At 44.6% G+C, this 16,061-nt stretch overlaps 1 protein-coding gene across 1 annotated transcript; it reads right to left on the reverse strand.

Moving 5' to 3' along the window:
* Positions 1–492: 492 nt before the first annotated feature.
* On the reverse strand, positions 493–6,862 carry LOC306746299 (dolichyl-diphosphooligosaccharide--protein glycosyltransferase subunit MAGT1-like). Its single transcript, XM_079229197.1, has 10 exons — positions 6,767–6,862; positions 5,246–5,415; positions 5,052–5,169; positions 4,527–4,667; positions 4,251–4,391; positions 3,404–3,493; positions 3,251–3,314; positions 2,904–2,978; positions 2,305–2,395; positions 493–2,210 (listed from the first exon to the last, which is right to left on the reverse strand). The coding sequence occupies exons 1-10, from the start codon at positions 6,845–6,847 to the stop codon at positions 2,195–2,197; spliced, it is 987 nt and encodes a 328-aa protein (XP_079085323.1). The 5' UTR covers positions 6,848–6,862; the 3' UTR covers positions 493–2,194.
* Between the last annotated feature and the right edge of the window lie 9,199 nt (positions 6,863–16,061).

Raw genomic sequence — 16,061 nt, forward strand, 5'->3', positions numbered from 1 at the left:
TCAAACACTAAACAACACTCCAAGGTCCAACCCATTTAAACAGGTATATGCTGTGTAGGCTTTGTCATTGTTCAAATGGACCACAATTATTTACGAGTTTACATTCAAAATTTCTGCACTACATTGTGAAATTGAATATATAGTTTGAAAAGAGTTTGGCATCATTGTGACTGCACAGTGCTATTTGTTCATTCTTTGGTGAGACATTCAACTCTCTTGTTTCCTCTTCCAAGCAGTGCTTCTGGAGCCTTTCTCATGTTACATCAGTAGAATAATGAACGGGTGAATAATGACAACTGGGGACCAAATTTGAGTCCCGTCTAAAGATTCTCCAAATGAAAGGTAAAGACACTTTCTGCCAGCTGCCAACTCGCATTTCATCCGCAGAATAGAGGAAACCATCAGATCACTGATCAGTCAATAGTCATGATGAAATGTTTACATCATACATATTTCATATATCATAGATAATAAATGAAGAAAGAGCCCCACTGAGAGGAAGTTAAGGCACTTTAATATTAGAAATACTCATCTCAGATCAAATATTCTCTCCTGGTACAACCTTAGAGAGCAACCACAGACATTTAAAGCACTTGGGTTTTCACAACAGAAAAATATGTATACTTCTCATTAGTATCCTAATGAATGCATTTGCACATTTCTCATGTGTACAAACTCTGGGGTTAAGGTCATTCTTACTTCTTAATGAGACAACAGGATGTGTGAATAGTTATCTTTCCATCTGCTCCAGTTTCATTTTAACATAAGTTACAGGTGAAAAGAAATATCCAAAATGCATGTGAAAAATGACAGATAAATCCCCCCAAAAAATTAAAAAGGGCCAGAGTGGAGCATTTTGGGGGATCTATTAGAAACAGAATATAATATTCATACCTGTTTCCATGAGTGTAGAATCACCCAAGTCCTTTATATCTACATGGGGAGCATGTTCTCTTTAGAGCCTGTCATGTTTCTACAGCAGCCCAGAGGGGACAAACCAAACATTGTCTCTTTCACGCTTGTGAAACTGCAGAACGTAAACCTGTTCCGTTGTGCCTAGCGTATGTCATTATGGTAAAGATGGCCTCTGAGCGAGGAGGGCATGTTACCCGGTGCTGTACTCAGCAGCTCATGTTAGAGCTCATGAGTACAGCACCTCGTGGTTTATTAAAATAATCTGGCAAGGAATCATTATTCATACATAAGACATTGTCAGATACCCCCAGGTGCTCAGCAAGTATAAGGTAGCCGAGTGGGCTATCCTATAGTTATACATTTTATTTACCACACAGGTGTCACGTTTCAGTGATGCAACTAGCCAATCACTGCCAAGAAAACAACAAAATCACAACTGTAAATACTTAGAAAGGGTGCGAGAATTAATTTTATAATTGGGTACTAATAAGTGGGAAAATGGACAGTGTTCAATTGGTATATTTGATGATTATTTCTGGCGTAACCTGGAGTCGTTCATCCAGTGCACAGCAGCACAGCTCAACATGACTTTCCATGTGCTTGTATAATCACAGGTGGACTTACAATTCAACAGAAATGGAGAATAAAGTTTCCAGTAACACATGAATATTCATTTGTGTTTAAATGGATCTTTAATCAACAATTGCTTCTAAACTCCACAGAACTCTTTTACTTAAAGGGGACCTATTTAGATGGGTTGATTCTTAAATACTTACTTTTTGTGCTATTGCAGATATTTCCCCTACATTTAGTGCCATAACGTGTTGTTCTTTCCTGAAAACTTTATAGGATAGTACAAGACCCGTATAAGAGGTTACCAAAATGAAACCCTGGATGACTGAAATAACTGCTCCCACTTTGCTACTCTATGAATATCATATCCTGGTTGAAGTTCAGTCACACCCAAATAAACATTGCCTATTTAAAAACAGAAAGATACAGACTGAAAGTTGTGTCCAGTGACCTTTTGACACAAGACAGTTTAGAATGCACACTGGTGATGGCTCTGTTGTTGGCAAATGAGTCTTTGTAAAGGAAGGCACAGTGTGTATGTATGCACACACACACTTTTGGCTCAACAGATTAGAAGACAAAGCAAAGAGAAATGTGGAGTTGCCGTCGGCAGCACCCAGCTAGTTGACAGCACTCAGCTGGTTGGCAGCACTTTGGGGAGCTTCCTGTTCATACTTGCTGTGAAGTTGGAGGATGCTGGTCAGCATTAAGTCATCAGGAAGCTGCAGCAGAGACAAGAGGATGTTAAGCCAACAGGAAGCCAGGGATTACCTTAGCCCGTGGTAGCAGGTGAATCAAGACTGTCTCTGTCCTTACCTGTATGGGTAACCATGATACTTTGCTCTGAAAACTGACAGCAGCCAGCTGAAGAACAGCGTCACCAGACCAATACCAGCTACACACATAACTGAAACAGTCAGTTTTGAAAGAGAGAGAGATAGATTTGAGAGAGAGACACAAATAGTCAGTTTTGAGAGACAGACACACAAGTCAATCGTTCTCATCATTAATGGCGAGGTTTACCAAAACCTCTAAAAGTACCATGAGCTACATACATTTCCCCACATGGAGATTTAAAGTATTTTTTATACTCACAACATATTATCATCCAACTCTGTGAATTAAGGGTTTATTTTGAGCAAACCAGAGTTGGGGATTGTTGAAACGGTGAACTAACCGAGACATTTTCTGTGAGTTCCAGTTTGAATGAAGAGTGTTTTAGGAGGAGTTCAAAAGTTAATTAAGCCTTTCTTAGTTCGAGGAAGGTGAGGAACTTGAATTTAAAAGGCATCCAGTCATACTTCCTTTCATGACATTCTGAGAGTGTATTTTGTGTATTTATCCGGGGGGAATGCTGCCGCCACCACACACATACCACAATCATTAACAATCAGTTTGTGTCTGTGTGCACGTACTCTTCCTCTTTCCAATGTCAATGTCAGAGGTAGCGGCCTCACAAAGCAGCACCATTCCCATGGTAACAGCAGCATCTGACAGTAGGGTAAAGGTTTAGACAGTTAATGCATGACGCCTAACGTTAGTCTACTGAAACCACCGCAATTGAACAGCTACAACCAACCAGGCGGCACTTTAAATCCAGGCATGTGGAGGGGTGGGTTGAAGTGAAATATATTTTGCTTTAAAAATAACAATAGAACAAAGCAAGAGGAGCGAGAGCAATACAACCGGAACAGAGCCGACACCCTGGGTCTGATCCACGGAGGATTAGTTTAGCTTGTAAAAGTGTGAGTATGAAGGATACTGAAGAGGAGGACGATGTGCGTCTCTGCCACAAACTGGGCCTGACTGCTGCCGTGGATGTAGCTCTGAAAACACACACACACACACACACACACACTTAAATACATATAACGATGTGAATGCGCATATAATGTGAAGTGTGTTACTGTCTTACCACTTGACCGGTGCTGGGGTTTTTGTGTGCATAAGGTGGTCCTCTGATGTGGTTCCACATCTGGCCTGAAGTCATGATCAGGACAAAGCACTGAAACACACAGAAAAACAAGAAAGACATAATCAGAGTCTAGTCATTCATAGAAACTGAGGTGAAAGACTTTTCATCCAGAAACACGACAGTATTTTGTCGAGCCACTCAGCCACAAACGCAATATCTCCCAGTATTTTTATTCACATTAGAAATTTAGGGTGTAATAATTAGTATTGCTGATACTGGTAAATGGACTTTTATACCTCTTTTCTAGTCTTCTGACCACTCAAAGCGCTTCAACACTTCATGTCATCATTCACACCAATCCATACGCTGATGACAGGAGCTACCATGCAAGTTGCCACCTGTCCATCAGGACTAACTGACCATTCACACCCACACACGATAGGAACAGTCTGCGGGAGCAGCTCGGGGTTAAGCGTCTTGCCCAGGGACACATCGACATGGGCTAGTGGAGCCAGGGATCAAACCACCAATCCTTTGATTGAAGGCAGCCCTGCTACAGTTGCCCCCAATAACCACGGAAACATGTGAATACGGGACTTACTACTGTACTGACCCTTATTTTTTCACTTCAAGCACTGCTTATCGTACATGTTAGTCTGTTCAACGAGGATACATAAAAACACTGCATCTCTCTAACCCTCGCTTGTTTTTGTTCAACAAGCACTGGAGTGCCTGAGCTGCGTGCCTGTCGCTTTTCCACTATTTAAGGATTGGTGGACAATAACCTCTGCGTATTCATCTATGTACTGTGTGTGTGTGTGTGTGTGTGTGTGTGTGCTGTTGTTACCAGTGCAGAGAAGGCCCAGACATTCTTGTTAAAGAGAAACTCCAAATTGTTTCTTCGCAAATACGCCAGTCCTCCAATCACAGCCAGGAGGAAGCCCAGCAAGAGGGGCCCTGCATAGTTGGGAGGACGAATGATACGGATCTGAAAAACAGACAAACATGACAATAGTCATCAAAGGATCCCATCATCCGAGTGTGATTGTTAAGTTCAGAAAAGAGGTTATTGGTTTATTTCATCACAGCAAATACAAAGCTGGATCACATAATGGTATGTTACCTGCACATCAGTCCTGTCTGCCACCCATCTAGCCAGCTGCTCAGCTGCAAAGCCTCTGACCTGCAGCTCATAGGTATCGGTCTTGCGAGGTTTCCCTTTGGATGGAAAGTGAAGAAAGGTCGGAGCAGAATTCATACTAAGCTGCAACACAAACACAGAAAATACAGTCAATACACAGGACCCAATAGACATGCAGTTTGAGATGTTAGACGACGGGTGCCCATGGCCAGTTGGGGGTCCGGTGCCTTGCTTAAGGGCACCTCTGCAGTGCCCAGGAGCTTCCTGTCCACACTTTGGTTCCGAAGCAAAGTCCACACAGACTGAGCTCTCCAACCATGTGCCATGGAGGGCTGAAGGTCTGCAGTCCAACCAAACACTAAAGCAGCTCATTTTGCTGACTAGCTGGTATGACTCAGCCCTCAATGACACACAGCCCTGTTTTTGGGGTGTTAATGGATGGATGGCAAATTGCTAGAAAACTAAAAATGCACAACTTCAGTCTTGGTGGACAAGAAGATGTCTCACCATCTGAAAGACGTCTGATCCTTCATCAAAATCGACAGCCGCAAAGAAGACTTTGTTAGTGAAGGCAGAGGAATAACGCCAGGAGTTAGCCAGCACCTGGAACTCCTCATCAGCTTGTCTGAAATAAAAAGATGCATTTCAATTCACAGATAAGAATTCAAACAGCAGCAAAGCATATTGCTCATGGTTCTTACTTGCAGACCCCACACTGCCTCTGTGGCTGCAGTGCTGTGAACATGATGACCACTGAGTAGTTCCTAGGAGGAGCCTTGACAAAGCGCCGAAACTTATCTCCATTCATCCTGATTACTGAACGCTTGGAGGCCCACTCCATCATCTGAGCCACCTTCTCTGACATCAGAGTCTACACAGGACACAGACATAAAGACAGTTGCTGGTGGGAGAGGCAAAAAAAAAAAAAAAAAGGAGAACAGAGGAGAAAGACTGGGAGCCATCCTGATACTAACGACCTCATACAGTATTTTGGATCAGGGTGCGCATTACATTCAAGACGAAAAAATACATACCAGAAAGTTTATTTTATCCTCTAAACATTTGGCAGCAGGCTGGTTTGCAATAAAATCAGAGCAAACAATCCATTGATACACAGAAGAACAATGCAGCAATACAAACTATATTCATGTAGAGTTTAAAAAGTCACAAGTGTTAAAGGAGGTGGCTAACCTCCTTTAACACTGTTGGTCCTTTGACTCAATGCTCAACGTTAAAAAACCAATGCATTTCACAATCTATACGAGTGGAGCTCCTTTGCGTATTTCCTTTTTGTATGCGTCATAAGCAGACCGTTTCAACAATAGGACAGAGAACACCTTTTGCACATCTTCACAGGTTAATTAGTGAAAAATAAATTTTGTTTTTATTTCATATACATATGGTTCTTCCAGTTTCGGCCCAGCATCAGAGCCAGGCCGTGACATATGACAATAAAAACATGAAGCTTGAGCGTTAACTCACCGGGTCTTTGCAGTAAAAATCTATATTTGTTTGAAAACATTTGCTTAATGGGAGTAGATTTCCAGCCTGATCATCTTTTCCACAAGACTTATTGTAGAGTGGACCCAATGCTACGTGGACAAGCTGTTACAATGTACAATTATACTAAAATAAGGAATATTGAATCTGTCTGAATCATGTAAAAAGCTTGTACTTGAACGGCCCTTTTCTACTACTTAACGCGCCTTAACACTCCATGTGCCACCTGCCTATCAGGACTACATAACTATGTTTAATATCTCTTATTGAGGAAAAAGCAGCATGTTAGTGGAGCTCTGGCAAGGAGCCAACATGTTATGGAGTAGACAGGAAGTGGAGTTTACTGAACACCGTCCCGGTTGTAGCAGTCTTCACTTCCTGCACGGTCTCTGACTGGTTGCAGTGTTGAACGTTAGTTGGCTAACGTCGAGTGAGTCTTTCAAAAGTGGGTCCACTCTCTGGATTTCAGACTTGTGGTCAGTCCAACAACAAGTCTACAACCACTGCCATGACTGAGGTAGCCGTGTCGAGAACAATGTAATTAGTTTAAACCTAATTATTGACTTAACGTTGGTGCCATACAAAACCACACGTTCTCGTTAGCTCCTTTCTGGTTGCTGTTAGCTTAGCTTTAAGATTGGCACGGATGATAGACAACTTTGGAAGTATTCCACACAAAGTGTGTCAACTTTCTCCACTTCCCGATACCATAGGCATGTTACCTCTTTTTTCTTCTGAGCGTCAGCGGGGTCATTGTATAAAAGAAAGAGGAAAAACAGCGAGAGGAAAAGTTTTCTAAACATTCTGCTGCACTGTTCACACCGCTGCCGATCCGAGACACACACACACACATCTCCTGTCAGCCTCCTATTGGTCACCTCTCAGCCAATCACAGACAATTGTGATTCCGTTTTCCTTCTGTTTTTTGTTCTTTTCAACTTTATTGAGAAAAGGCAGCGCACCGATTACATTGACCACATGTTCCAGTTCTTCATTATAAAAGTTGCAGTAAATATATTTAATGGTATAAAATATATATATATATATATATATATATATATATATATATATATATATATATATATATATTAAATAACATATAGGTAAGGGAAAGAAAAATAAGAAAAACATTCATCTTAATAAGTGAGTAGATTTGAAATCTCTAAACAATCTAATAGTTTTCAATTTAAAATGTTTGTAAATTAAAATTGGTATCTTTTAAATCATACTATTTTATGGCTGTATTTTTACAAAGATATACTAATCAAGTTAGTTCTGTAAGTCTGCCGAGAAACTAATATATCAATATTTGTTAATGTATCTTTTTGTTGTGTTTTTAAAGGATATGTAGGCCTATATTTTTTAAAGCATATGTAGGCATATGTCAAACCAAAAAAAGTAAGCCTTATGTAGCAAAAACACGATTTATTAACTCATGTCCATCCATTTCCCCATCAACAATCAGTGCATCTGTTGTTTAGAGTCTGGAAAAAATAGGCTCGTTCAAAAGAGCTGCTTCTCGCCTGGAGGAGTGTTGACAAAAAACTGTGGTCAAGTCGGACAGTTTTAGGCTGCCTTCAAAGTATACACAGAAAGTCACATATCCTGGCTCCCGCGAGCAGGGACGATTCAGCTGTGAGTTTTCTCATCAAGTACCGAGAGACACGCATATTGAGAAACGGGCGCTGCATCCTCCAATGAATCGCCACCTTAACGTGGTGGAGGAGTTTGAGTGGCTCAGTGATCCTGGGAGCTATGTTGTCCGGGGCGTCAGCCCCTGGTAGGGTCTCCCAAGGCAAACAGGTCTCGGGGGAGAGCCCAGACTAAGAGCGATTCAAAAAACCCTGATGAATTGCAGCCCACGGACTAAAGTTACCTCGCCCGGACAAGGGAAACCGGGGCACCCTCCCGGAGCCAGACCCAGGAGGGGAGCTCGTCGGCGAGCGTCTGGTGGCCGGGCTTTCGCCCATGGGGCCCGGTCGGGCTCAGCCCGAAGAAACAACATGGAGCAGCAGTCACCCTGTGGACCCACCACCCGCGGGGAGAATTATCGGGGTCGGGTGCTATGCAGACCGGGCGGCGGGCCAGGCAGGAGACCTGGGCGAGCCGATCGCCGGCAGCATAGACTAGCTCTAGGGACGTGGAACGTCACCTCGCTAGCGGGGAAAGAGCCGGAGCTGGTGCAGGAGGTGGAGCGGTACCAGCTAGATTTAGTTGGGCTCACCTCCACGCACAGCATGGGCTCTGGAACCAAGCTCCTGGAGAAGGGTTGGACTTTGTCCTTTTCTGGAGTTGCCCAGGGTGAGAGGCGCCGGGCGGGAGTGGGGATACTCACGAGCCCCCGGCTGAGCGCCGCTATGTTGGAGTTTTCCCCAGAGAACGAGAGGGTCGCCTCCCTGCGCCTACGGGTTGCAGGGAGTAAGGCTCTGACTGTTGTCTGTGCTTATGCACCGAACAGCAGTTCGGAGTATCCGGCCTTCTTGGAGTCGGTGGGAGGGGTCCTGGAAAGGGCGCCGCCTGCCGACTCCATAGTTCTCCTGGGAGACTTCAACGCTCACGTGGGCAATGACAGAGAAACCTGGCGGGGCGTGATTGGGAGGAACGGCTTGCCCGATCTGAACCCGAATGGTGTTTTGTTGTTGGACTTCTGTGCTAGCCACAGTTTGTCCATAACGAACACCATGTTCGAGCATAAGGTGGCTCATAAGTGTACCTGGTACCAGAACACCTTAGGCCGGAGATCAATGATCGACTTTGTAGTCGTATCATCTGATCTGCGGCCGTATGTCTTGGACACTCAGGTGAAGAGAGGAGCAGAGCTGTCAACTGATCACCACCTGGTGGTGAGTTGGATCAGATGGCGGGGGAGTCGGCTAGAAAGACCTGGCAAGCCCAATTGTGTAGTGAGGGTGAACTGGGAACGTCTGGCGGAGGACCCTGTCCGGGAGGTCTTCAACTCCCACCTCCGGAAGAACTTCTCACAAATCCCGAGGGAGGCTGGGGACATGGAACCCGAGTGGACCATGTTCAAAGCCTCTATTGTGGACGCGGCTGCTCGGAGCTGTGGCCAGAAGGTCATCGGTGCCTGTCGTGGCGGCAACCCGAGAACCCGGTGGTGGACACCGGGGGTGAGGGAAGCCGTCAAACTGAAGAAGGAGGCCTTTCGGGCCTGGCTGGCCCAGGGGTCTCCTGAAGCAGCTGACGGGTACCGGCAGGCCAGAAGGGCTGCAGCTGCGATGGTCGCGGATGCTAAAACTCGGGCATGGGAGGAGTTCGGGGAGGCCATGGAGAAGGACATTCGGTTGGCCTCAAGGAAGTTCTGGCAAACCATCCGACGGCTCAGGAAGGGAAAGCAGGGCCTACCCCAGGCTGTTCTCAGCAGGGGGGGGAACTGCTGACCCGGACTGGGGACATCGTCGGGCGGTGGAAAGAGCACTTTGAGGAACTCCTAAACCCGGCTAACATGTCCCCCGGAGAGGGGGCAGCGCCGGAAGACTTTGGGGTGGTTTCTCCCATATCCCTGGCAGAGGTCGCTAAGGTAGTCAAAAAGCTCCTTGGTGGCAAGGCGCCAGGGGTGGATGAGATCCGCCCTGAGATGCTGAAAGCGCTGGACATTGTTGGGCTGTCTTGGTTGACACGCCTTTTCAGTGTCGCATGGGGGTCGGGAACAGTGCCCATGGACTGGCAGACCGGGGTGGTGGTTCCCATCTACAAGAAGGGGGACCGGAGAGTGTGCTCAAACTATCGTGGCATCACACTGCTCAGCCTCCCGGGAAAAGCTTATGCCAGGGTGCTGGAAGGGAGGCTCCGACCGCTTGTCGAACCTCAGATTCAAGACGAGCAGTGCGGATTCCGTCCCGGTCGTGGAACAGTGGACCAGCTCTTTACCCTTGCAAGACTACTGGAGGGGTCCTGGGAGTTTGCCCAACCAGTCTACATGTGCTTTGTGGACTTGGAGAAGGCTTTCGACCGGGTCCCTCGGGGGTTTTTGTGGGGGGTGCTGCGGGAGTATGGGGTGCCGGACCCGTTGGCACGGGCTATCCGGTCTTTGTACGCCTGCAGTAGGAGCTGTGTTCGTATCCTCGGTAGTAAGTCAGACACGTTCCCGGTGGGTGTTGGCCTCCGCCAGGGCTGCCCTTTATCACCGGTCCTGTTCGTGACTTTCATGGACAGGATATCTAGGCGCAGCCAGGGGGCGGAGAGGATCCGGTTCGGGAGTCTTGGGATCGCCTCTCTGCTGTTCGCGGATGATGTGGTCCTGTTTGCCTCCTCGGATTGTGACCTCCAGCATTCACTGGGGCGTTTTGCAGCCGAGTGTGAAGCGGCAGGGATGAGAGTTAGCGCCTCCAAATCTGAGGCCATGGTGCTCTGCCGGAAACCGGTGGATTGCTCCCTCCAGGTGGGGACAAACTGCCTACCCCAAGCGAAGGAGTTCAAGTATCTCGGGGTCTTGTTCACGAGTGAGGGTAAGGTGGAGCGGGAGATCGACAGACGGATCGGTGCGGCTGCAGCATTAAAACAGGCGCTGTACCGGTCCGTCCTGGTGACATTTACTGGTCGGTCTATGTTCCAACCCTCACCTATGGTCACGAACTCTGGGTCGTGACCGAAAGAACGAGATCTCGAATACAAGCGGCCGAAATGAGCTTCCTCCGCAGGGTGGCCGGGCTCACCCTTAGAGATAGGGTAAGGAGCTCGGACATCAGGAGGGAGCTTGGAGTCGAGTCGCTGCTCCTTCGTGTCGAAAGGAGTCAGCTGAGGTGGTTCGGGCATCTAGTCAGGATGCCTCCTGGACGCCTCCCATTAGAGGTTTTCCAGGCACGTCCAACTGGTAGGAGACCCCGGGGAAGACCGAGGACACGCTGGAGGGATTATATCTCCCGGCTGGCCTTGGAACGCCTCGGGATCCCCCAGAATGAGCTGGAAAGTGTTGCGGGTGAGAGGGAAGCCTGGGTCGGCCTGCTGAACCTGCTGCCACCGCGACCCGACCCCGGATAAGCGGCTGATAATGGATGGATGGATGGGGCGCTGCAAACATCTTAACGCTCATTGGCCAAGACACGGCACATCTAAGATGTTCTATTACGGAGATGAGAACAACTCGGCCAAAAATCTGTTTTTTTTTGTCGAGAAAACGGGACGCTGATTGGCCAAGACTCAACACGTCACATCAAAGATCTTCTATTGCAAAGATGGCTCACTCCAAAAAAAGTTTGTGCGGTCTGAAAAATGTGCGCGATCTGAAAAATAAATGTATTGCGCGGCCACTTTGACTGGCGCGTGACATTTGCAAAAATGAAGCGGTCTAAACCATCTGGAGAACAGGGACGAAAAAAGGAAGCAGAGGAAAAGAAATAAATATAGAGGTAAGTCTTCTGATCTCAGCCATCAAGGTGTCAAACGAAATACCTTTATTATTGTGCATCAACTAATATTGGACGTTTCATTGCCGTCACTTAGGCTAGCTATAGCTAGCTAGCAACTGTTACTTTGCTAATTTGCTACATAGGCTATTACTAGCAAACGTAACTTCACTGATAACCTACATGGATGCACATGTCAAAAGACCAGTGTCTGGATAACGTATGCTAGTTATGAAAAGTACAGTTGCTGTCTACATTCATTATAAATGGGATAAGTTCTGTTTATTGAATTCACAACTAGCAGGTGCATACACACACAGTAACCATTTTGGGGATAGTGGTGGTGTTCACCCTTCTGTACAGTTCCTCCTCAGGAATATACTAAAATGTATATGTGTGTTGTTGTTTTTTATTAAATTGGCCAGATGCACTCAGGCAATTTTTTCTGGCAAATCTTTTTTGCTGGAGAAAGGACGCCTGATTCGCCTCCCTCTGAACTTTGTAAGTAGCCTACACAACTAGTACTATTGTTGCTGTTTTTGTTATTGTTATTATTTTTACTTTCATAATCACATCACATTAATACTAATTGTAATCAGTAGAATTATTTAGCCTTGTAGCAGTGGTGGCAGTAATTGTAATTGATCTACTACAAGTTACATGGTCAGATAAAATGTATTTGTACAATGCAACTATGTGGTAGGATGATAGAAATGACCAAATGCAATCGTGTAACGAACAGCATGGATGAACTCTGTTTAAATACAGCTGCAGGAGAAGGAACATCCAGTAGCACTCAAGGGGCCAGTAACACACAGGCCAGGAACACACAGCCTGCATCAGGTGAGTCTATTTAATAGTATTTATTCAAGCCACATCCATACTTTAAAGTACAATAGAAACATGTTAGCATGTATTAAATACAATAGCTTGTTTTCTTAAAGAAGTTCAACCACATTCATGATCATTTCACTTATTATATTAAACACCACTTGCTGGCTATACAATTTGCTTGAATACAGGTGAAGGTGAAGGGACATCCAGGACCACATCAAGCACTCAGGGCACCAGTGAAACTACACTGCCGCCTGCAGACACCTCACCCTCCGCAATTCCTGATATCCAGGGAGAACCAATAGATCCTGCTGCCTGGCCAGCCCTCTGTGATACAGTAAGGACAGAGTTAGTTTGCAGAGGACCATACCAGACCAGTCCAGAGTTTACATTTCCAAAAATGGGTGGGAGATGCTTGTTCACTGCCTGTTTAGGAGGGGGGGGGGGGGGATTCCCTATACAACTTTTATCATGTTTTGAGGTTTGTTCAATAAACATATTTGAAAAAAAAGAGAGTGTTTTGCACGGTTTATGGAATTAATTTAATCCTAACTTTGAGTGTGTAATAAATTATTTTAAATGATAAAAAAGAAAATGTTCTGAAACTATTCTGGTGTTTGTTGTCCATGCACCATTTATTGTTGAACTGCAATGTAGAATAGTATAATTATAAGTGTGTGAAATACTGCTATGCAAAGTAAAGCAGTTAAGTTAATATATGTCTCTTCAGTGATGTACAGTATTGTGTGTGTCTGTGGGGGAGGGGGGGGTAAAACTAAATCTCGCCTAGGGCAACCAAAGGGCTAGAGCCGGCCCTGTCCACGACCACCACAGCTGCAGTCCTTCTGGCCTGCCGGTACCTCTCAGCTGCTGTGTTTATAAATATTTATTTATGTAGAAATGTGTGTGTAGTTGCAACCAAAAAAGCAAAAAACTGTCCGACTTCGTCGCAAAAACTGTCAGACTTGATCGCAGTTTTTTGTGAACGCCTCCCTGCCTGCTTTCGTCTGGATTCAAGGTGAGGCGCAGCTCTTACGAACGAGCCTATTGACAGATAGCAATTGACAGATAGCTTTAGCAGGATGCCTGCATACAATTTTAAATACAAATTTCTCGATCAGTCTTCTTCTTTGAGATTTTCGCAAATTTATATTACTAATTCCTTCTGGATTAATTGTTAGTTGCTCACATAAAAGCAAGCAACCATTCCTTTTCTCCATGTCTCCACAGTGTAGGGCTAGGCTATCCTTTCTACCAGTGGCGGGCTGTGGATTTGGTATCTATGCACGCTGTCTGTTTAGTTTAACAGCTGATCGCGCACAGTTCCACAGCAGAGCCTCTTGGTCGGATGCCTCCAACCTCGCCTCAGTGATGTTGTGCGTCCTGACTGACACACCTGACCAGCCCAACCTGTAAAAACAGCATCATAGACACATCAACACAACGCCCCCTCAGATGAAAAGACACAAAAAGCAGGAAACTTACCAAATGCTTTTCATTAAAGACAAAGTCCACCCGCTCTCCTTAAAAAAAAGTTCAGCAACGCTGTTGTACAGTTTCTCAGTGCGCTTCAGTTCCAGGGTGTGTACTGACACACTGACCAATCACAGCGCACGTTAATGATCACTCGGGCCCTGTGGCAAAACAGATGCTAGAAGGCCTTCTCATATAGTTTAATAAGCTCTCGAGTCCATAGAGAAACTGAAGTGAAATGTGATTGGATGAGTTCTGTTAAACAGCGGCCTCGCCGTGCCATGCACCCTGTTGGTATTTGTGTGATCATCACTTGTCTCTCTTCTGTATATTTTCTGCATATACACGCTCCACTGTTTATTTATCATGACACCGTTCGCATTGACCTGTTGGATGTTCTCTTCATGATGAAAAACGTACTGTCTAAATTGCTGTGTCAAATTAGTATTTTATATTATCTTCACATCAACAACTTTTAGAGTGTCAGAACTCATTGATTATTATGAATAAGACATATGAAACATTTCATAGAAAGAGCATAGAAAAACTATGTAAGACAGTAAGTTGTGGCAGTGGCTATTTGTGAAAGAAGGTTTTCTTGAAAAAAAATATATAAATAAATAACACTTACATCAAAAGGCCACTAATGAACCATTTCGGTCGAGTTGTACAATTAAGAAGTCAATTATTCAGGCAATATAAAGTGGATTTTAATCTAAAAAATAATAAAATAATTGAACTAATGAAACAGAGCTTAGGCTGTGCAACAGATACAAATCTTCATATGGTAAATTATTATGTAGAAAGAGAACGTTATAGGTTTATGACAATATATACAAATGGCTTTTATAATCCTGGTATAATTCTGTAGGCCGAAATGGGAATGTATTTAATATACATTAAACTGTCTATATTTTCAGCAGAGATTATTGCAATAATGTCTGTTTTTCAGTGGATAGAACAAGTTCAGCCACATTCAGTTGTCATTTGCTCTGCTACAGCCTTTAGGGGATGGCACCAACACCAACGGTTGGAGAAGATCTCAAGGTAGAAATACACATAATACTCTAAAGCAGTGGTTCTTAACCTGGGTTCGATCGAACCCCAGAGGTTCGGTGAGTCACTCTCAGGGGTTCGGCAGGGGTTAAGACACACACAGTATAGCCCGGTTCACACTAGCAATGTCGGGCCGCAACCAGAGGTGTCAAAAGTATTCACATTCATTCCTCAAGGAGAAGTATAGATACTAGTGTTTAAAAATACTTCTGTAAAAGTATAAAAGTAAAAGTAATGTAAGGGGATTTTTTTTTTTTTTTCCATTAAGGACAAACGCTTAAGCCACGTCTCAGGGGCCTATAGTGCACTACCCCACCTCCCCCCGAAACAATCATTTTTATAAAGGCCATAATGACTATAATGTTTTAAAATGTTATGTTGAAAAATGTGGGATGCACTAGGCTACCCGTTTCAGCTGCATATATGCCCATTTAAAATGATCACATTGTATTACAATGCAAATACATTAAAGTACCATATGTGTACTGAGCATTAACATGCGTTTCATGGAGCTGAAGACATGATAACTAGTTGCCTATAAGTATTGTAATAGTGCAATAGGCGGCGACGACTCTGACACAAACACTTAAAGCTGTGGTTCTCAAACTTTTTCTGTAAATAACATAATTGTGTGACTCATATGTGCTTTTATAAATAACAGAATAAAGACAATTGCAATCACTTTCAAGTAAATCAGATGAAAAAATAAAAAAATAACTCGTATTTAGTTACTACTAAATAGGTCTTTGTGGAAAACAATAAGCTTTTAAATTTTTTTGCCAAACAAAACAGAATGAGTGCAGATATGTGAGCCATCACGTTGTATCAGTATTAGATCAGATTTGGATCAGATTTGATACGGCCTCTCTCAATTCATGCTCAATATTGAGTTTAGATCTGTTTTTTTATTTTGAGAAACGCAACAGCAGGAAAAGGCGAGCTCACGGAGCTCACGGCGTCGCGTCAAATCGCGCATGCGCAAGCGTAACCTGTTAACGGCGTACCGTAACCATTTACCCGAAAGTACAGGCATTTGTCCATGTATTTATTAATGACTTCGTTTTATATCCGTGTACTTTGTACTTTTGTAATATGTGAAGCCAGCAGCTCATTGTTGGTAGAAGACACGAGCACTTTGGCTCGTTTTGCTCCGGGTTCAGAGAGCTGCTCTGGGTTCAGAGAGCCGCTCTGGGTTCAGAGAGCTGCTCCAGGTTCAGAGAGCTGCTCTGGGTTCAGAGAGCTGCTCTGGGTTCAGAGAGCTGCTCCGGGTTCAGAGAGCTGCTCCGGGTTC

The sequence above is a fragment of the Taurulus bubalis genome, assembly GCF_910589615.1.
Source record: "Taurulus bubalis genome assembly, chromosome: 13".
Taxonomy (NCBI): domain Eukaryota; kingdom Metazoa; phylum Chordata; class Actinopteri; order Perciformes; family Cottidae; genus Taurulus; species Taurulus bubalis.